The 22,437-nt window shown below is 43.0% G+C and overlaps 1 protein-coding gene across 4 annotated transcripts in view; it reads left to right on the top strand.

The window, feature by feature from the left end:
- MYO1B (myosin IB) overlaps nucleotides 1-22,437 on the top strand; it is a 2,891,345-nt gene that overhangs the window by 229,815 nt on the left and 2,639,093 nt on the right. For all 4 annotated transcript variants that reach the window (XM_044075201.1, XM_044075202.1, XM_044075203.1 and 1 more), the window contains exon 2: nucleotides 18,491-18,631. In XM_044075201.1, coding sequence (XP_043931136.1) covers nucleotides 18,497-18,631 — 135 coding nt within the window. In that variant the 5' untranslated portion in view covers nucleotides 18,491-18,496. The remainder of the gene's footprint in view (nucleotides 1-18,490; nucleotides 18,632-22,437) is intronic.

Consider the following 22,437-nt stretch of genomic DNA (forward strand, 5'->3'; position numbering starts at 1 on the left):
TGTAGCCCATCTAATTACTAAAGGGTTTGCATCTAGAAATAAAGAGGTTATAGTGCCCCTCTACTTGTCACTCATCAGACCCATCATAGAGTACAATGCCCTATTTGGGATGTCCCTCACAAGACACTTCCAACAGCTGGAAGACCACAAAAGTATCTCACCAAGAGGATTACTGGCCTCAAACATATGTCCTATGCAGCCCACCTGGAAAAACTCCAGCTGTACTCAGTGGCATATCGCTTACTCAGAGGTGATCTCTGCCTGACTTACAAAGCCATGTCCAACTCAGAATTGATGGACATGCTCCACCTAAAGAAATCCAAGTCAGTGCAAGCCACTCGCTGTAGTGAGCTAAACCTCGCCACAGCAATAAATAGAACATGCTGGAAGGATAGATTCCTATCACAGACTCCCCATGCTTTGGAACAAAATTCCTAACTACATTAGGCAGAGCCCGTCACTAACACTCTTCAAGAGAAACCTTGACGAGTGGATGGGTAACAGAAAATACACCCCTGGGATCACTTCATTGGCTCTTCTTGACAGAGGCTCAGTTAATTAAGCAATGGGGCGGCGAAAGCTGACACACTCTGGCTAGGCTTATAAATGCCTTCTGGCAGATAGCCTAGTAGCTACCTATGAACCTATGAACACACACACACATGTATTTATATATATATATATATATATATATATATATATGTGTGTGTGTGTGTGTGTGTGTGTGTGTGAGGCCTTATTTGCTGTAGAACTGTACTGCTTATGCAAACGTTAATGTTTTGTAAAGCTTCAAATGTAAAGCAGTTTTTCATCTGAGCAGGGGCAGTGACACAACTGTACTGCTTGTGTTCATGCTATGACAGCTCACATGTCATTTATTGTTGTCAGATCGAATCTTTTAAGTTTTTTTTACAGGATTTTAGTGCATTGTTTGCACTTTTACAGGGCATATAGCACTTGTGTTAACACTGTAAGAACTTACCTACCATTTATATCTTTCAGACTAATTTTACTTCTAAAGGGTTTCTGACAGGATTTAAGTGTACTACTTGTGCATTATTGTGTTTGAAGGACTATTCTCTTTGGATTAAGTGCAAGTGTGCTGCTTGTGTGGACTTCTGACAGCTTGCCGTCTGACTGACTCATTCCAGAGATTCTAGTCACATGCAGCAAATCCTTGGTCACAGCATAGTTGCACTCTGCTGCTAGTTCAGCTGACATAGTTCTTAGAAAGAATGAACAATGTACCTGAAAACCCTTACCAACTAAGTGGGCTCAGTCTGCCTCAGCCAATGGCAAGTGAACATGCAGTGGCCTGCTGCTTCTCAGACTACTCGCGGATTTCGTCCTTTGGTGTAGTCCTGTCTACCATGTTCTCTTCAGCTGTCCCAGTGTCTGGACTGGGCAATGAGAGAACCATCTTTACTGGGGCATGGAGTTTTTCCAAAGGATGATACTGAATGTGTTCAAGGGAGGAGACCTCTTGTAGGGACACAGATTCCTCTTCTAGTCCATCTCGGAAGATACCTGCATAGATGAAACAAAAGGTTAATTATTGTACACCAGCAGACATGGTAGTGATAGCTAAATATTATTTTCTTATCTCAGTTAAAAAATTGTTACAGTCAATCATGGTAAACAGGCTTCAGTACCTTCTTACAAGCCGCTTGAAATATCCCTGAGGAAGACTTGTCTTCTAACCTCTTTAGGAGGTAATTTCTTGCCCTAATTATTGCCAGGATGAGTGAGGTGTTTTTTGGGGAACTAATGGTTGATGATCATCAATCATATTGATCACTGCTGCAGTAGCCTTAACTATAAGGGGTCTCTTCTGCCAAAGATATAAAGGCCGGTAAGCTTCACAGTACCTTCCACATACCAACGCTGTCAAGCAACTCTAGTTAAACTGACTAAAAGACAAGTTTGGATGCAAATCCCTTCTGAGCTTTACTGCTGCACAAGAGTATACTTCTCTGAGGCTTTTTGAAGATTGGTGATCAGATTGTGCATTTCTTTGCTCGGCATATATGGGATAACCCTTCCATTTTCTTAAATATATTGATGTTTTATTACTTTCCTCTTCAGGAAAGTTGTTTTAAAGGAGTGTCGTGCTTCAACAAACTGTCTCGAGATTGCAACATACTTTTAAATGGAGCTCTCATGTTTTTTCTGTCAGTTTAAAAGTTGTGTTAACTAACTGTGTAAGCATATTTTCTCCAGAGAAAGTATGTTTATTTTTCCTTGGTGGAGCTGGTATAGTGTTTGAAAGTGCTTTTTTCTGTCAAAAAAGTAACTTTTGTGGGCTGGTAGTTATACCAGCATTTGCTGCTTGTCTTTCCTGGGAAAGAGCCATAATTTTCGGCTTGACCATGGAACAGACTCTTCCAGCCACAAAAAGAAAAAAAAAAGAAAAAAAGCCTTTGCCACCACAGCAGGTTATCAGTTTGCCACAGCTGCAGATGTGTAACTGTTGTGGTTGTTGTACCTCAGACCAGTCATCTTTTTCCCTACAGCCTCTATGGCCTGGAGATTAGCCAGTCCCTCTACAGCTGTTCCCTCAGTGGGTAAGGGAGTCACTGTTGTCAGTCCTGGAATAGGGAGCAGGATACGTTTTCCAGTTGTGCTAGAATGCTGTGCCCATCCCCGGGGAAGCAGCTGCGAGTGCTATGGTTGGCCCCATTTTTCCTGTGAAAGAAATAGAAAATAAAGCATGTAACTACTTCTCCAATTTCTTTAGACAGGAGTAGTTTACCTGTGTTTGGCTCAGGGTTTAATTTTAGGCAGCTGATCCTTCTTGTAAAGTAGCTGCTGGTAAAAGAAAGAGGGATTCTTATTTTCTTGAAGAGATTCAGTATTCTGAATCTGAGCAGGAAGATGCAGGGACAGATTTAGGATTTTCTGTTCAGATTTCTGATTCGCACTCAGAGGAGAGCTCAGTTTCTGATTTTTCCTGTTGGGGTTTCTTTTTCTCAGAGACTATTTCTAGAATGTGCCAGGGTTTTCAGTGGGAGAATACTGAATTTCTCAGTCCCTCAGAAAATATTTTGAGTTGTTACAAAAGGATTTTCAAAAACCTACGCCCGTTGTTCATTTTCTGTCAGCTTTAGAGGGTGTGTTACTGCCTGCAATTTCCCTGCTAGTCAGCCATCTGCCCCTAAAAGGGCAGATAAGATGTATAAAATTCTTCAATCTTAAATTTTTATACCCTGTTCCCAAACTTGACCCAGCAGCTATAACCTTAGTTGATCCGACTGCTGCTAATCACTTAGTTAATTCCAGTCCTACTCTTTCTGATAAGGATGAGACAATTATAGGTGTGTGTGTGTGTGTGTGTGTGTGTGTGCGTGTGTGGTTTCACTTTACAATCCTGAAATACTGAAATATCGAAATTCAGTATCCCGAGACTGTAAAGTCGAACACTGAAACCCGAAACCCCAAAAGCGCGAAATTCAAAATCGCAACTGCCCACATACACAATCCACACACACAAACAAGCACAAATACACCTTCCTCCCTGCACTACAAACCAACAAAACACACACAAACACAACAAAACAAACACATGCGCGGACCATACATATAAGCAGGGGGGCTGTGCCCCCCACATCCCCGCTACTTATATATACTAACTCCGAGGTCACACTAAAAACACAAACACACAAAAACCACCACTGCACATTATACACTCCCGTTGCACAAACACACATCACATACATACAAATATCACCACTCTCAAAACTTGCACACTCACTGTCTACCTACCCTAACCCACACCTCAAAACTCCAAACACACTCACACACACTAAAACCCTAGCCACAACCCCTAGTAAAACATCACTTACCTGAATCTCTAGCTACATCTACATACCACACCGCACATCATGAACACAGGGAATCCCACAGGACGTACACGCCTCCACAACCACGGATTCAACATTTGTGCATTCGGGATTCTGCACTTTCGCATAAGTGCATTTTCGACACTTCAGTCTCGAGCTACTGAAATTCGATATTTCAGTAGTTTGAGATTCTGAAATGATGTTGGCAGGGGGAGTGTATATTTCTGCAACTTTGGTTTACAGAATTTTGAACTGTCAGGCTCGTTTGTATGAGGAATGTTTTAGCTGCAGTTTCTTCTTGTGAGGAAGAATCTGATTTAAATAACTTAGTTTTATTTGTTGCACAGGTGACTACTCATTGATTACAGTTTGTATATGACTTTGATAATACTACCAGGGCTGTGGTCATTGGTGCAGTTTTAAGGAGGTTTGCATGGTTGCATTCTCAGAACCTTCCAGACGTTTAAAAATGATTTTAAATTCTTCCTTGGATAGCAATTTAGTGTGTGGCCTGTCTGCTGCAGAGGTTTTCAAGAAGTGTGGTGAAAGGGGCAAGTTGATCCGGGGAATCTGTTAAGATTTTTCAGCTCTCATTTTTCAAATTGCATATGCAGTTGCATTGCATATGTAATGCATATACTACACACCGTTAAATCTACACACCAGAAACTAAGCTTCCTTTATAGGATCAATGGATTTCTTACAGATACTGCAAGAAAAGCTCTAGCTACCACCTTATTGCCAACACTCTTATATGCCACTCCTATCCTAACAAACATAAACAATATGATACTCAAAGAAAGAAAGAAACTTGCCTCCTGCTACAATAAAATAGCTACATTTGCCATCAGTCTTCCTCATAGGACACACCATTGTCATAGCTTAAAGAAATTAAACTGGCTTGAACTGCACAACTAACATATTCACAACTAACGATAGCACACAAACTCATTCATCATCCATTACATAACTTATTACTGACCTACTGTCCAGCAAGGGACCTCTGCTCTAGTAACAAGTTATTATTTACAAATAAGTCAAATAATGTTGCAGGAGATTCACTCTGCTCCCAATAAATTGCTAAACTCTGGAGTAGTATCCCCACATAAATAAAACTCTCTAAACTCAATAGTTTTAAACCACTGCTTAAACAATATCTTAACCAGTCCTGGTCCTACATGCTTATCACAATGCTGAGACTTGGTGTTCACTGCCCAGTACTCTGCAGATACTGTGTTTAAACAGAACACACTCAAACTTTCACTAAAATGAAAAAAAAAAAACAATTTTTATACATAACTGCTGCCTGTACAATCCATTAATTTGCACATGGGCTTTCTCTTTAGTAACTTCCACCTCTGTAAAATTTTAGAATATATAAATGTAACTACAGTTTGTGTGTAAATGTATATAAAAATGTAACTACCCTGTGTTTAATTGGAACTTGGTATAATGCAATGTAAGCAAATGGAGCTTTTCTGTTCGGGCCTCTGCTGAAAATGGTTATTACTCAGTTGGATTTTCCAATTGCAAGTTTGTTTTAAAAACAAAATATTTCTCTAGTAATAATACCATCAATATATATGATATTCAGTTTTTTGCAAATTGTAATACTGACTGGGTTATATATATGGTTTCGTGCAGCTGCCATGCATTTTATGTTGGTCAAACATCTGGACCGTTCAAACTACGTATATCAAAACATCTTAGTGATGTCAAGTGCAAACGGCCTAACAATGCTTTATACAAACATACCCTTAAACATACCACAGCTAGTTTTCATTTTATTATAATTGATAAAATAATAGGGGACCGAACCAATAAATCAGGATGGCATACTAAACTGAATGCAAAAGAGAAAAAATGGATTGTAAAATTGGGTGCTTTGTTTCAGCCTGGTCTCAATGAATATTTATGAATATATATTTACATATTCATGAGCTCACCAATGAAACTTTGTTATTAATTAAGCTTTATTATATAAGAACCTCTCAACAAGTTTTGTATTTTCACACTGATGAAGGCTAGGTAAATGCCTTAGCCGAAACCGGTCTGTTATGTGGTTCTTTACAATATATTAAATTAATTAAGGATTGTGTTCATGGAATGTCAACTAGACACTGCAGTTCAAAGAGCTTTTCTTCCATGGGAAAAAAAAATAGATCCTCATTTATATCTGGTTCTAAGGTTTTCCACTAAGACTTCGGTCACTACGAGAGAATACTTCAGGATTTTGGGTGTCATGGCATCTGTGATTCTCATGATACCCCTGGCAAGACTCCCCATGAGAAAGATACAGTGGTATCTGAAGTCTCTTTGGTACCATCGTCAACACCCTTTATTTCTTTTCAAATCCCAGTTATGAAGTTTGTCAAAAGAGAAATATTTTGGTGGAGAAAACAGATAATGTTATGTTGTCCTATCTCGCCTTCATTCTTGATCGTTGCACCGACTCGGCCGTATACTAAAGCTCGAGACCTTTCACTGGCTCGAGGCTACATCCTACCCCAAGATGCCTAGTGACTGTTACCCAGATCTCGTTTGCCACTTGAAGCTTTGGGATTGCTTTTTCTCTGGCTCAGGCTAAGTGTATTGTTTCTTAACCTTTTTGTGTGGTTGTTAACTTATAATTTAGTAGTAGAATAATCTCCTTTTATTTCTATATCTTGAGTGTTCCTTGTTCTTGTTTGAATTAGAGGCATTTCCTCAGTTAGAGGAGTGCGTCATTTAAGTTAGAGACCCCCCTCTAACTTTCTTTTCCTCTTACCACTCGTAAGAAAAAAAAAAAAACTTGTTTCTCGTTATAGAGTAGTTGTTTTTTGTGGTCTTGCACTTGTGTGAAACTTGCTAACTTTGTGTTTTTCACTGCTGGCTGTGAACTTTGACTGATTAGTGACAGGATGTCTAAAGAGACCAAACAGTCGGGCTTTAAAAAGTGTGATTCTTGCACACAAAAAATGTCAGTCACTGATGGTCACACTAGTTGCTTGTATTGCTTAGGCACCGTCCACCTGCAGGATTCCTCTTCTGTTTGCCATGCATTTAGTTCAAGGGTCCTGCAGGAATGGAAAAATAAGCTAATTCTTCGGGGTTTGTTAAAGGGGCCTTTTGATTCGGCTGTTGAAGGGACTCAGGCCTCCAAACCTTAAATCTCCCAAAACTTCTTCAGCTCCAGCTTCCAAGCCGTTGAAGACACATGAAAAATTAAGTTCTTCAGATCCGAAACCTGTTAGATCTGAAAAGGGAAAGTTTACTTCAGTTCCACTTGCAGTTTCGGAATCGTCTAGTAGTCAAAAGAGGAGTCGGTCACCGTCCTTGGATTCGATTAGTTTGGTGCCGCAGTCTCCTCTGTTGCAATAGGTGGCAGGTAGCCAGAAGTCCTCCCATTCATCTTGCTCATCCAAGAGCCTTTTGGATGATGATGTGGAGCGGGTGGTTAGAAGGTTGCTTCGTACACTGGCCCTGGCAAAAATTCTCACCAGCCCAGCCTAGAAGGTCATGGAGCTGACTCCAGTAGTTTCTTTACCTTCGGTTCCTTCTCTGACTCAGTCAAGTTTGGAGCCAGAGTGCCGGGAAGTCCTAGTGGTGGAACCGTCGGACCCAAAATCCATTCCCAGAGTTTCTGTGCTGATCTCCGCTCTGACTACTTCGATGTTGTCTTCCATCGAGGGGTCTGGGGCCGAGACTCCCTCGTCATTTCGGGGGGGGGAGTTGAACCACATGGGGCTTCGGCGCAGGTGAGTTTGGCGCTCACATCAGATTTGGAGCCTTCCTTCTTGGCGTGGGGGAGATCTCCTGGTTCCTTGGAGCTGGAGGCTCTCTTTGCCCAGGATTGTGGTGCCTTCAAGGTGATGAGCATGCTTTCCTCAGAGACTGTTCCACCCTTGGCTCCAGCTACTCTTCCTCCCAAAGGGCCAGTGTCAACCTCTACACCATCTCTCCAGCCCCAGCATAGAGAACCAATCTCCAGGGACACCCCAATGGGCGAAACCCTCTCTTCCAAAACCTCCCCGTAACATTCCCCCCTGAGGAGGTCTCTTGGAAGAGAATGTGTAAGAGGAAACACACACAGACTTCTCTGAGTCTGTCATATCCGAAACCGACTTAGAGGATTCAGAAGGGTCCCCACGGTCACCCTCTGAGGATGTCTTTTCAGACATCTTAGAGATCCTGAAACAGAGAGGTGGCTGGAAAACCCTCTCCTCTTCTGAAGATGAGTCAGTGTACCTGGAGGAATTTGGTTCTCAACCCTCCACCTCTTGGGTGTCTCCTCCTTTCGACCGGCTCCTGGGTGTAGTCAGTTGAAAGGCATGGAGCTCTCCAGAGTTGGTGGAGCCGGTTCCGAGGAGGCCCAGCAAATTCTTTACAGCCCCGGAAGACAGACAGTTTTTGACCAAAAGTGTTCCAGTAGATGCTGTGGTGGTGGCGGTGGCGGCCACCAAGAAAGAATTAGCTGAAACTTCTGTATCTGTCCATCCATCTAATCTTGAACAATGGACAGATACGGGAAGCGTATGTTCTCTTCAGTGGCCTTTACCCTCAGGTCACTAAATTATTTATCCCATTTTACTTGTCTTCAGAGGGATCTCCTCAAGGAGCTAAGAGATACTCTCCAAGGTGCTACAGCTGTGGGGGTATCTGACAAGATAAGCTCTCAGCTTGTGACCTTAACCTCTATAACTCCTCCATGCCCCTCATTTCTTATGCGGCCGATGGAGTGAGCAGGGCAGCAGGCACAGGAATAGCTCTGAGTTTGCTGAACCCTTCAAGTCTTCCTTTATTGACACCCCATTTGACAACTCGTCCTTGTTCAGGGCAAAAGTGAAGGAGTCTCTCACCAGGAGCGAGCAAGATGGTAAGACTTTGTCTGCCATGGTAGTACGTTTCTCCATCCCTACTAGACCTTATCCCAAAGGTCAGGAAGGTGGAAAAATGTGGTTCCGGAAATCCAAAGGAGCCTCACCAGATGATCATGGTGAATTTTCCCCAGGGGCAGAGGGGGAAATAACAACAGAAGATGCTGCCCTTGCTGTAGAGGGGGTCCGCAGAATCAAGGTGACAGAGATACGTTCTTGGGTAGACCCTCCCAGCACTGCTGAAAGTAGGCCAGCCTGTCCACCTGTGGAGGCAGTCAGGGGGAGATTATCACTGTACCCAAAAGCCTGGCTAGACATAACTCAAGACAAATGGGTACAGTCCATCATATCCAGGGGATGTTCTTCGTGTTTCACTGTTGCAGTCATTATATTTGGGTAATCTGCTGGCAGGTTGCCCTGAGTTGGCCTGATTATCAAAGTTTTGGGTCCTGCGTAGGTTACTGTCCCTTCTTCCATGACATCAGGTCATCAGGGGTATAAAACATGCAGCCGATGCCTTTACATCAGTCTTTCTTGTCGTGTGGTGCCCGAAGCAGAAGCAGTTCGCAAGTGCCGGTCGGCTGACTCCAGAAATTTTCGTTTTTGAGTTTCAGAACTGAAGTCTTCAACTAAAAAGCTAAGTACCCCATTGGTGAAACTTTTTCTTGCTCCTTACCGATGTCAGTAAAAGTTAATAATTGCATTACTTGTGGGAAGCAAATACCTCGTAAGGATTTTCATTTGTACTGTATTCCTTGCCTAGGCCCTGACCACAACGTACCTTGCTGTCAGTTTTGTGCTAAATTTAATCAATGCACTGTTAAATGTCGGTATATTTTTGCTTCTAAATATTTTGGCTCACGCTTTAGTTATCCAGAAATGTCTTCGGTTAGCAATCCGACTACCAGAATACCTAAAAAAACGCAAAGAAAAAGACAGACAGGCCGTTGAGGTCCAAAACTGATGACGACGCTTCTCCTAAGCCAGTCGCCAGACCGCCAGTACTCAGTGAGGCACTTTCGCAGCCCCTGATACCTGCTACTTCTGATTTGCTGACCTCTACTGAGACCCATTCGGAGTCCGGTATGCCGTGAGATGCTTCAATTATGGAACCCACGGATGTCTCTACCTTAGATGGGTCCGGAGCCGCTGTGCAGGCACTGGCTTCTGAGAGTGTTTTCAGGCCTACAGATTTGTATATTACACCGACGGCATCTTCAAAACTAAGGCCAAAATCTAAACCTATGTCTAAAAAACCGACGCCTGGGCCACATATGCAGGCCCCTATGCCTAAAAAACAGATGATCAAAATGGCTGAAGATTTAATTACTCTGATCAGGGGTAGTCAATCCCCCCCTTCTAAGAGGCCTAGGCAAGACATTGATTATGAATCTTAAGAACAGGATTCTATTTCTTCTGACTCTTCTAATGAACAGGATTTGTCTATACCTACTTATTAGGACTCTGATGCAGAAGATTCCATTCCTTCTGCTTCTCCCCCTGAGGATTTTTCTTTTGGAAAAACTTTACATACCTTAAGGGAACACATGGGGAAAGTCAGGATTTTTCTGACTCTAAAAAGAGACTTAGGGATTTTCTTCTTCTTCCTCAGCAGAGGCCTTTGGCTATACCTCTTGTTCTAGACATTGTTGGTGATGTTTTTTCAGAATCTAGTATGGCTGCTGATTCTCTGCCTCTGGACTTATCTACTCTAAACACATTTCTGGACATTCCAAAATTCAAGATGCTGACTCTTCAGCAGTTACTTCCTATGCTAGGCAAAGATGCCTGGTTGGCAACTCTAGACTTAAAAGAGGCTTACCTGCATATCCCAATCAGGGAATCTTGCAGAAGATACATCCACTTCAAAGCAGGCTACTTGCATTACCAGTTCTCTGCACTGCCCTTTGGCTTATCTACTGTGCCCAGGGTTTTCACAAAGTGCCTGGCTCCAGTAATTGCATTTTGCAGGCAAAGATATATTCAAATATATCCATACTTGGACAATTGTCTAATTCAGGCAGAAAACAGGGACATTCTTCTAAAACTTCTGGTGTTTGTAAAAAGGGTTCTAATTTGTCTATGGTACACTATAAACGAAAAGAAATCACAACTGGTACCCTCTCAAAAAATTACATTCCTGGGTGCAAGCTTGAATACAACTGCCCAGATGGCTTTGCTTACACCAGGGAAGCAAATTCATTTGGTGACTTACTTCAAACAGGTGGCCACAAAAACCCTGCTATCTGCAAGACAAATTCTGCAAGCCTTTGGGTTCATGGCCTCCTGCATTATTCTACTTCCATATGCAAGACTGCATATGAGAAAACTTCAGTGGTACTTAAAAAGTTTATGGAGTCAACATTGTCACAACCTGGAAACAATGATGCCTATCATACCTTGCCTGCAACTAGAGTTCCTATGGTGGGCAGAGGCCTGCCACCAAAACAAAGGACATTCTTCTAATTCCATATGCAAGACTGCATATGAGGAAACTTCAGTGGTACTTAAAAAGTTTATGGAGTCAACATTGTCACAGCCTGGAAACAATGATTCCTATCGTACCTTGCCTGCAACTAGAGTTCCTATAGTGGGCAGAGGCCTGCCACCAAAACAAGGGACTGCCATTCACTCCACCCCACTGTCACCCAAACCCTAACTACAGATGCATCAGACTATGCTTGGGGGGGCTCATCTGGCAGGGAAGTGCATTCGGGGCAAATGGAGCCCAAATCAAATGCACCTTCATATCAATCAAAAAGAAATGCTAGCTGTACAGAATGCATTGACAGCCTTCAAGGACTACCTTCATCCAGGGCAATTAATGATAAAGACAGACAACACCACAGTTATGTGGTACATAAACAAGCAGGGGGGTACACACACCTATCCGCTTTGCAGACTAGCCATGTCATTGTGGAACACGGCCTTAAGCTGTCACATATAACTACAAGCTCAATTCCTGCCAGGAAAGCTGAATACTCTGGCAGATGAACTAAGTAGAAATCTCATGGACCCACACGAATGGAAACTGGAACCACGGATTTTCAACATGTTGACACACAAATGGGGGAGTCCAGACATAGATCTTTTTGCCTCATCCCAGAACTATCAGTTGGACAAATTCTGCACAAGAACTCATCACAGAAAAGCCTGGAAAGTGAATGCTCTATCCTTCATCTGGAAAAACCTGCCAGTCTATACCTTACCCCCTCTGCCTCTGCTCTCCAAAGTTCTACTAAATGTCAAACAGGACAAATCAAGAATGATTATGATTGCTCCAGACTGGCCTCGCCGACACTGGTACCCACTCCTGTGCAATGTGTCACACCTTCCACCGTGGCACCTGCCTCCAACACCTTACTTACTGTCTCAGCAGAACAGCCAAATTCTGCACACTCATCTCCAAACTTTGAATCTTGCAGCGTAGCTAATCACCTAAATTCACCCTTAGCATCCCTCAGCAAACCTGAGATGGATGTCATTTTGGAGGCAAGAAGGCCTAGTGCTAGGAAATCTTATGCTGACAAATGGAAAAGATTCTGTGCCTGGAATCAATCACAAGGGATAAGCACAGCAGTGCCCAATATTCCTCAGATTTTACAATACTTAACTGAGATGCTTCACAAGGGCCTGTCCTTTTCTTCCATAAAAATCCATGCCTCAGCCATTTCAGCTCATTACAACACAGAACGTCCCCTCTTCTCCCATCCTCTGCTAAAGCAGTATCTCAGAGGGGTCAAAAACTTAAGACCACCCAGGAGACCTCCAACCCCTGCCTGGGACCTCAATTTTGTATTGGAAAAACTCACTCTCCCTCCTTTCGAGCCAGCTGCTACTGCAGACTTAAAAATTCTCTCCTGGAAAACAGCTTTCCTTTTAGCAGTCACTTCAGCTAGAAGGATTTCTGAATTACAGGCTCTTATGGCAGTGGAGCCTTTCATCATTTTTCATGCGGACAGGGTGTCTCTCAGGACCAATCCATCCTTCATGCCTAAGGTGGTATCCAGTGTGGCTCTTAATCAGACCATTTGCCAACTTTCTTTCCCAATCCACAGAACAAAGGAGAGCGGATTTTGCATTCATTGGATGTACACAGACAACTTAAGATTTTACTTAAACAGGACAAAATCTCAAAGAAAATCTGAACAACTACTGGTGGCATTTGCTGCAGGGGCAGAGGGAAAGGCTATCTCAAAGCAGACTATTTCCAAATGTATAAGCCATTGTATTAATTTCTGCTATATGCACCATGGTAAACTATCCCCCAGGGGATCAGATCTCATTCCACCAGGGCTGCATCTACTTCTACAGCCTTTCTCAGAGGTGTTCCTACCAGAGAAGCTCATAGAAGCTGCTACTTGGAGCTCAGTTCATACGTTCACCAAACATTACCATTTACCTTTCTTCTCTAAATCCAGAGCTGGCTTTGCCACTTCTGTCCTGCAGGGCCTTATAGCTGGTCCCAATGCTGTATAATTTCCACCACCCTACCATAGCTTTGGGAATCTACCCAAATGTAATGACTGCAACAATGAAACACGAAGAACATAGTACAGTTGTGTACACTTACCATAAATATAGATGTTCGAGTGTATTGCAGTCCTGGTTACCCTTCTTCCAGCCCCCTATTTTTCTCTGACTATACCTATACTTTCTTTCACTATGCTTATAAGCCCTTTTGGTGTATTTGCTTTTGAGATTGGAGGTATATTTTTTGTGTTTTTAATTTTATTTGTTCCCCACTTGGGGGGCACCTGACATCTGGGGCAAGAAAAACTGATGTAATGGCATCGGCTGCATGTTTTATACCCCTGACGACCTGACATCATGGAGGAAGGGACAGCAATCGATTCAGGACCCAAGACTTTGTTAATCAGGCCAACCTGCCAGCAGATTACCCAAATGTAATGACTGCAACAGTGAATACACTCGAACATCTACATTTATGGTAAGTGTACACAAATGTACTATTCCTTTCTCCCTTCCACCCCTTCCATCAAAGACAATCCCAGACATACCACCCATTCAAAGGGATCAGGCAACCCTAAGAATTCAAAGTTTGCTAGAAAAAAAGAGCCATACAAGAAGTCCCCACAGACCAAATTGGATCCGTAATTTACTCAAGGTTCTTTTTAGTTCCAAAAAAGGCAGGGGCTGGAGACCAATTTTGGATCTCAGCAGACTGAACAAATCGGTAAAGAAAACGAAGTTCCGGATAGTAACACTGCAGTCTATACTCCCTTTTCTGAGACAAGACAATTGGATGTGATCCATAGAGCTTCAGGATGCATACTACCATATAAAGATGGACAGGCGATCCAGAAGGTATCTATGCTTCCGGCTGGGAGCCAGTAATTACCAATTCAGAGCTCTGCCCTTTGGCCTCACTACAGTCCCCAGAGTGTTTACCAAATGCATGGCAGTAGTTACAGCTCACCTGAGGCGTCAAGGATTCCGGGTGTTTCCATACTTAGACGACTGGCTTCTGACTGCCACCACCGAGCATCTACTAACCAGGACATATACACCACCATTCATCACTGCTCAGAGCTGGGCATTACTAAAAATGTAGAAAAATCTGCCTTGTTGCCATCACAACATTTACCTTTATAGGGGCAGACTTAAACACAAAAGACATGGTGGCAAAACTGCCTCACAAAAGAGTTCAAACCCTGCACCATCAGGAGTCAATATTGCTCATGAGGAAAAAAGCGCAAACAAAATTTGTCCTCAAGGTTCTGGGTTCAATGGCAGCTGCAATAACACTAGTCCCACTGGTGCACCTACACATGAGAATATTACAGTGGCTACTTTTCACTCAGTGGTCCATGCAGGAGTTGCCCATGTCACACAAAATTCTCATTACGAACACCTGCAAGAGGGACCTACAATGGTGGCTTCAGTCTATGCAGGTAACGATAGGCAGACCATTTGTTCTTCCACAACCTGTAGCTACAGTAACCACGGATGCTTCCCAGATAGGGTGGGGGGCATTATCTGGGACAGACTGTCCAAGGGACTTGGCAAGAACACGAATACCACTTGCACATTAGTATCCTAGGGATGAGGGCAGTGCTCCTGGTGTTGCAACCATTCCAGAGCTCTCTTCCAACAGGTACGATTGCAATACAAACAGACAATATGTCCATGGTGTGGTACATCAACAAACAAGCCGGAACCAGATCCTACCCCCTCTGTCGAGAGGGTCAGAGAGTTTGGCAATGGGAAATTTCTTCTCAGCATTTTCTAACTGCAACACACATCCCGGGGAAATCCAGCTTGATAGCGGACAGGCTAATCGGGGCAATTCTTATGTCTCATGAGTGGTCCCTCAAACAGGAAGGTGCGAACTGAATTTTTCACAAATGGGGCCAGCCTTGCTGCGACCTCTTTGCCACGTCCATTAACTCCAAATGCAGCAGCTACTTTGCCCTAATTCCCCCCTCTGGATGAGTCATCCAGGAATGCACTTGTTTATGATTGGCTCCCGGGACTTCTTTATGCATTTCCCCCATTTTCATTAATACCCAAAGTTCTCCAGAAAGCCAGGTCATTGAGTTGTAAGCTGATTCTCATTGCTCCTTACTGGCCTCATCAAATATGGTTCCCCTTTCTATGGCCCCATCTTCAGGAGGAGCCTTGGATCCTGGACCCAGTGCTGGATCTTCTGAGTCATCAGTCAGGAACGCTGCACTCCTCTCTTCAAATCCTCAAGCTGACAGCTTGGTTACTCCACTTTCCATCTTAGTCATCCTTCCAGAACTGTCTCAGCGATCAGATTGAAAGGTAAGCGGAATGCATTTTCCATGCATATAGAACAGAATCAAGGGCATTATTTTTCTTTTCAGGTATTGCAGCAAGTAGCTAGTGATATCAGAGGGGGAGACTTTTCTAGTTATACTGAATACTGTGAAACTAGATGGATTATTGAGCTAGGGGCAAGTAGGCATCCAGGACTCAATGGTTTGGTGCCTTTAAGACCAGTTCTTTGTAGGCGTAGACCTTACTTTTAGTAGTTATGACTGTTTCATTGGTACACCAAGTTGATTGGTTTGTTTGAGTTTAAATATTGTGTAAAGTTTTTGTATTATGTCTGAAGAAGGGTTGTACCTGAAAGCGCTAACATCATTATTAAATTATTTGTTTTTAAGCCTGGTGGCCTGTGGACTTTTTTCTACGTACATAACAGTAGATGTTTGAATGATCACTGCTACAGTAGCCACTCTCCTTCCCTTGTTTTTTGCCATGTTTTATGCCAGAGTGTAGACTTTTTTTTTTCTCATTCCCAGCATTGAACTTTCAGGGCTCAGTCTCTCTCTGTCTCTCTCTCTCTCTCTCTGCTGGCAGGAAAGCTCGAAGGGCTTTATGCCCAGACTTGTTTTTTAGTCAGCTCATCTCGAGCTGCTTGACAGTTTGGGCATGTGGAATGTACCCCAAAGCTTTGGAAGCTGGCTGGCTGTTATTTCCTTGACAAGATATAACCCACAAAGCTAAGGCTACTGCAGCAGTGGTCATTCGAACATCTACTGTTATAGTAGGTTCAAGTTAAACAATTGTACTTTCCTGTGTGGCTTTCCATTGATGTCCAGGGTCATTCTGAAGATTCAGAACGACTATCCACATATCATTGTGGTAACTCTGTTCTGGCCAAGGCAACAGTGATCCTTTCTCCTTTTGAAAATGGCCAGTGGAAACTACCACAAGTGTATTCATAGACTGGACCTACTCTCACAAGGACTGTTTGATACACCCCAACTTGAAACAACTTCAACTGACTGCCTGGATGATAATCTTCATTTTCTGAAGATATACAGCAGGTATTAAAGGAGGCAAAGAATCCTGCTGCTAGGAAATTGTGTATATTAATAAGTGGAAGAGATTTTCTAGTTGGTGTGAGACTAAAAAACAGGGCCCTTTTAAAGCCAGCTTGGCTGTGGTTCTAGAATATTTGTGTGATTTGTCCTGTGGCCTTTCTTACGCATCCATCTCTCCATTTTCTTTCCTGAACTTGGCTCAGCATGTTTGTCCCCGGATTTCTATCCCACTTTTAATTTAGTTTCATGGTAAGCATTTTTTTTACAAATTGTGCATATCTGTTCTCCTAAAAAATAGGTAGCCCTTCCTTAGGATCTTAATTTTTTGTGGAAATACATACACATTCTTAATTTCAACCAGCTCATCAGTTGATTTGAGCTTCATAATTTGGAAAACAGTGGTACTTATTACTCTGACTGCTACACGAATAGCATGAGTTTCAAGCTGTTATGGTGGATCAACTTTATGTTGTTTTCCATAAGGATAGATTCTTCTTAAGAATAAATCCTTCATTTAAGGCTAAGGTGACACCCTGACCCCGTGTGCAAAAAACGGGAGAAAGAGATTGTGGATGAATGGATGGCCTTTGACTTTACCTTGAATCAAGTTATCAATTTCTCTGTTTTATCACCAGAACCTAAAGATGAGGGATGTCTGGCAACTCTGATATTACCTTGACAGAACTAATACCCTTAGAAATTCTTATTTTTAAATTTCATACAAAGTTAAGAATAAAGAACAATATGTGTAAAATTAAAAGTTTCCAAATGGTTGTCTCACGCTGTTTCTTTTTGTTATTCCCACATTAACGAGTTATTTCCAGGCTGGGTTAGGACCCCTTCTACCAGGGCCTTGGCTTATTCTGTGTTTTTTTTTGGAAATGGGTGGACTCGAAGTATTGCAGAGGCAGCAACTTTCTTCTTCTGTACATACCTTTACAAAGCACTAATAACTAGATTCTTTTTCCAGGTGTAAGACAGGCTTTGTCAGGCCATTCTCCATAGGATTCTGAATACTCACCCTTCCTTCTTCCAAAATATGTAAGCTTTGGTATTCTACCCATGCAGCTTAGGTTACTGCAGCAGTGACTTAATGATAAACATAGTATGCTTGTATAAGTATACTTACCGTAACAGTTGAGCAAGTTGATCATTACTGCAGTAGCTGCTCCCTCCCTCCCTCCATCCCATTGTCTTTTTATTATTTTTGTTGTGAGGATGAGGACATTTACACTTAGCATTTACCCTTTTCATGGCTAAAACATCCCTTTTTCCCTTTGAGAAGAAATTTCTGTGGGGTTTGGCCCTCAATTTGTTCATTTTCTCCAAAAGTGCTCAGACCATCAATTGTGTCTGTTGAAGGTGCCCTAAAGCTGTGTTTACTGAACAGCTGTTATATCTTAGTATAATACAACCCATACAGCTTAGGCTACTGCTGCAGTGATCTAGTTGAACATCTGTTGAAGAAAGTTTACTTAAATAATGGTACATTTTGTCTCCATCATAATGGACTATTTCTATAAAATAGCTTTAATATTTCTTTTTTGGAATTTATGTAACAGATACATGTGTATGGGAGTTGGCAAACTGGCTTGAAAAACTGCATATTCAAGTAGTATTTTTCAGGCAATTTGTCAGAGAGTATGCTGTTTTTAAAAGTGTAGCTGCATTGCTGATTTTTCAGCTTGTCTACACTGCGCAGTGACCTAGGAGTTTATTATATACATAGTGGAGGAGCATTGGTGTGTGATAGACTTTGTCTGCTACAGGAAACATTGTTTAACTAACTGCAGCATTGTGGTTGAAGGATATAATGTCAGTGTATGACCTCATTCCTAACATCGGACTAGAGCCCATAGTGTTCTGCTACAGAGATGGATGTGCTGCTAGCTGTGCCTCATTGACCTTTATATGGTTTACAGTTATTATATTTTTTTCAACATGTGAGATTAATTTTACTGTTTTTCTTGCATTTTAGGGAACAATGGCGAAAACTGAAGTGAAAACCTCCCTCCTGGACAATATGGTAGGAGTGGGGGACATGGTGCTTTTGGAACCCCTCAGTGAAGATGCATTTTTAGAAAACCTCAAGAAGCGATTTGACCACAACGAGATTTATGTAAGTCAGAAATAAATACAGTACTTAATATGATCTACCATGAAGTGAAATGTTTTGTTTACTGGGATAGACGTATAGAAACTTTGTATTCTTAGTAGTACAGAACACCTGTTAAAACTTTAATCAGAGCATCCCTACAGAGCCAGCTGAGTATAATGAATTTTGGTATATAATGCTTTTTGAGAAACAACTTTCCAATTGTCATCTTGATGATATTTCATCTTACTTCCTTTTCTACCTGCATATTGTCTGCTTTTCCTGTGTATATCAGCCACAAATTGCACTCCTGCTCTAATCGCCATGTAGATCAGGTACTTGTGATATATAGTGCAGTCCATGTTCACCATTTATTAATGTGTTCTTTCACCCCCATGTTGTGGTGTATCATTGCTACATATGTGTGGTGCCACTCCTCAAAACCCTTACTACATATCTGATGTTGTCAATCTTCATCTATTCTTGACTTGTGGGTTATGGTTCCGATCCTCGGAACCGATTCAACTGATATATAGTTTGTGTCAGCCACAAAAATCTCTCAAGCTACAAGTCTATCCAAACTTCCCCTTTCCACATTACCTCAGATCTCGTTTGCTGCTGTTACGACAAGACATGTCAGCCTGTTCCTCTCTTGTAGCTCATTAAAACATTTTTATATACTCTCTCTATCCTTAATAGTTATCTAATTCCTTTTGTTCTCTAGTTTAAATTTCATGGTCTACTCTTGCGAGTGTGTGTTTTTCCCTTTACCATTGGTATTGTTCCCTCTACCATCATTGGATCATTGGAAGTTGCCCCCCCCCTGTCTTTACCATTGGTAACTTTCTACCATTGTTGGTAGATTTTCTTCTTGTGGTGTGACTGAATTTCCTTTCTGTTATTTCTCTCTGCCTCTCCTGCTCTTATTATTCAGAATGATGGCGGAAAAACCAAAAAGCTCCACTACAGGTTTCAAACAATATACAGAGTGCTGCAGAAAAATACCAAACTCTGATAACCATGAATGTTGTGTGTACTGCTTGGGTGTTTCACACTTGTCTGTTGACTGTACAGTCTGCCAGGGTTTCAGCAACAGAACTCTGGCAGAGAGGAAAAACAAGCTTATTGTCTGAGGGCTCCTTAAAGCCTCATTCAAAGAAGCCCTGTCCAAGGCCGACCAGTCTCCTCCGGCCTCTGGATCAAAATCCTCCTGTTCAGTGCTCACATCCCCTTCGGCACCAACTGTTAAGAAGCAAAAACATGCATCGGAAGGTTCCTTTTCTGAACTGAAACCTAAAGTTCCAAAGCTTTCAGAAAAGTCTGAATCTTCGACACTCAGCTTTACCTGTGCCATTGACACCGACCACTATGGTTCCAGTACCAGCACCAACTCTTACTATGGCCATGCCAACACTGATATCACAGTCCTGCAAACGGTGCCAAAGCCTGATTTTTCGGTCCAACCCAGGACCACTTATTCCCCCTCCTTGGATCCCTTTGTTGGACAACTTCCTAGCCCTTTCATCAAAAGACGCAAGTCTCCTTCTGGGATGTCTTTTCACTCTACCAGACGTCTCTCAGAAGTAGATATTCTTAGGTTGGTGGATCAGATGCTGATAGTCAAGGGTTTTCCTTCATCTTCTCAGCCCCCTCTCCCCTCTGGTCCAGAGGGTTACATCCCTACGACCCCTTCTTATTCTTCTCCTCTGACCTCCTCTCAGACTTTACAGCTATTGACTCCAACTTCGCAGGTACCAAAGACTTTGGCACTGACAACTTTCTTGTCTTCGATGCCAAGTCTGGCTCTGACATCTTCGGTGCCTATGGCACCATCAGGTCCCTGGAACTGTGTCTTCGCCGTTGGGCCCGAGGAGTTTGAGCTGGCACCGAGTTTTTCTATGGAGCCAGCCCTGCCTCTTCAGGCTGCACCAACAGAGGACCCCTCCTGAGTTCCAATTTGTCAGTTGGGTCTCTCGAGGTGGGGTGTGACCCTGGTTCCAAGTGTATCTGTCATGGTTCTGGGCTCCCATTCCTCCTCAGGGGGGCCTGCCTTTCAATCCATGGAAAGAGCCTTGGCCTCTGCCTCATCTCAAGGTGCCTCCTGTGTTACTGGAGTCTCTCCCTATGACCCCAGGTCTTTCGGTTCTACCACCAACTTCAACCCCTGGACAGCGAGCCCCAAGTCTCAAGAATTACCTGCTACAGGTGTCCCCTCTTCCGAGTCCTCTTCAGATGTTCCCATTGAAGAGCCTCCTCAGAAGAGATTGTGTAAGAGGAAACACCTTGATTCTCCCAAGGAAGCCATCACAGAGGACACAGATTTTGATGAAGGGGAGGATTCTCCACGGTCACCTCTGGAAGACATCTCCTTCAGAGACATTCTTGAGATCCTGGGAAAGAGGGGTGATTGGAAGCCCAATGACCCTTCCTCTGAGGAATCCGTGTAGTTGCAGGCCTTTGGTGCTCACCCGTCTACTTCCTGGGTGACCCTGCCCACTGACGACCTAATTAAGCTGATCGCTCAGTAAGCTTGGAAGGCTCCTGATTCTATACAACCTGTCCCCCGGAAATCTAACAAGATACTTTCCACTCCTGAAGACCATCCATATTGGGCGAAGGGCTTAGTAGTTGATGCTATGGTGGTAGCAGCCACCACAACCAAGAAAGAACTAGCCGAAGAAAGTTCTATTGTACATCCCCCTAAATGAGAGTCTAGGGCAATGGACATATTTGAGAAGCAGGTCTGTGCATCATTGACCTTCTCCATCATGTCCTTGAATTTCTTGGCACACTTTACTAGACTTCAAAGAGATCTGGCCAAGGAGCTTTCAGATACCCTGGCAGGAGCAGCTGCTGAGGGGGTCCAAAAAATGGCCTCCCAGTTGACTACCCTGAAGTCTTTTTCAAATTCGTCCATGAGGGTCATTGTGCATGCTGCTGAAGGGGCGACCGGGTCAGCAAGTTCAGGTGTTGTTTTTCGACAACATGCTTGGATACGCCTGTGTGAGTTTGTGGAAACATTCAAGTCTTCCTTTGTCAGTGCTCCCTTTGACAGATCCTGTTTGTTTGGACCCAAAGTAAAGGAAACTGTCCAGGTGGGAAAAAGATAGAAAGACTTTGTCTGCTATGGGCTTGTGTTTTTCCACTCTACAACAATCCTACTCCAGGAATCAAAAGAGTGGTAAAATGTGGTTCAAGAAGTCCCAGAAGCCTTTCCAGAACACATGTGGTTCAGACTCCCCTTGGGGCAGAGGGGGGAGTTACAATGGAAGATGGCACCCCAGAGGCAGGGGTGGTCCACAGAATCAGGGTTCCAGGCAGTCTTTCTCTGGTCAACCCTACCTGCGCTCCTGAAAGGGGGAGGAATTGCTTACCTCTGGAGGCAGTCAGGGGAAGATTTTCCTTGCACCCAATTAGAGAGATCAAGCAGAATCAGAAATACAAAAGGTGCTAGAAAAAGAGTCATCCAAGAAGTCCCACCAGACCAATTAGGATCCGGGTTTTACTCGTGATTCTTTTTATTGCCAAAGAAAACAGGGGACTGGAGACCAATTTTTGGATCTCATTATTTTGAACAAATTTGTCCAACAGTCAGAATTCTGGACAGTCACAGTTCAGTCAATTCTTCCCTTCTTAGAGAAAGATGATTGGATGTGCTGTATCGACTTTCAAGACTCGTATTACCACATAAAGGTGGACAAACACTCATGAATGTTTCTCTGCTTTTGGTTAGGAGCCAGCCATTTCCAATTCAGAGTGCTGCCCTTTGGTCTCACCACAGTGCCCAGGGTGTTCACCAAATGCATGGCAGCCATCACAGCACATTTGAG

This window comes from Protopterus annectens, chromosome 6.part0 (genome assembly GCF_019279795.1).
Source record: "Protopterus annectens isolate FY-2018-M chromosome 6.part0, PAN1.0, whole genome shotgun sequence".
Lineage (NCBI taxonomy): Eukaryota > Metazoa > Chordata > Ceratodontiformes > Protopteridae > Protopterus > Protopterus annectens.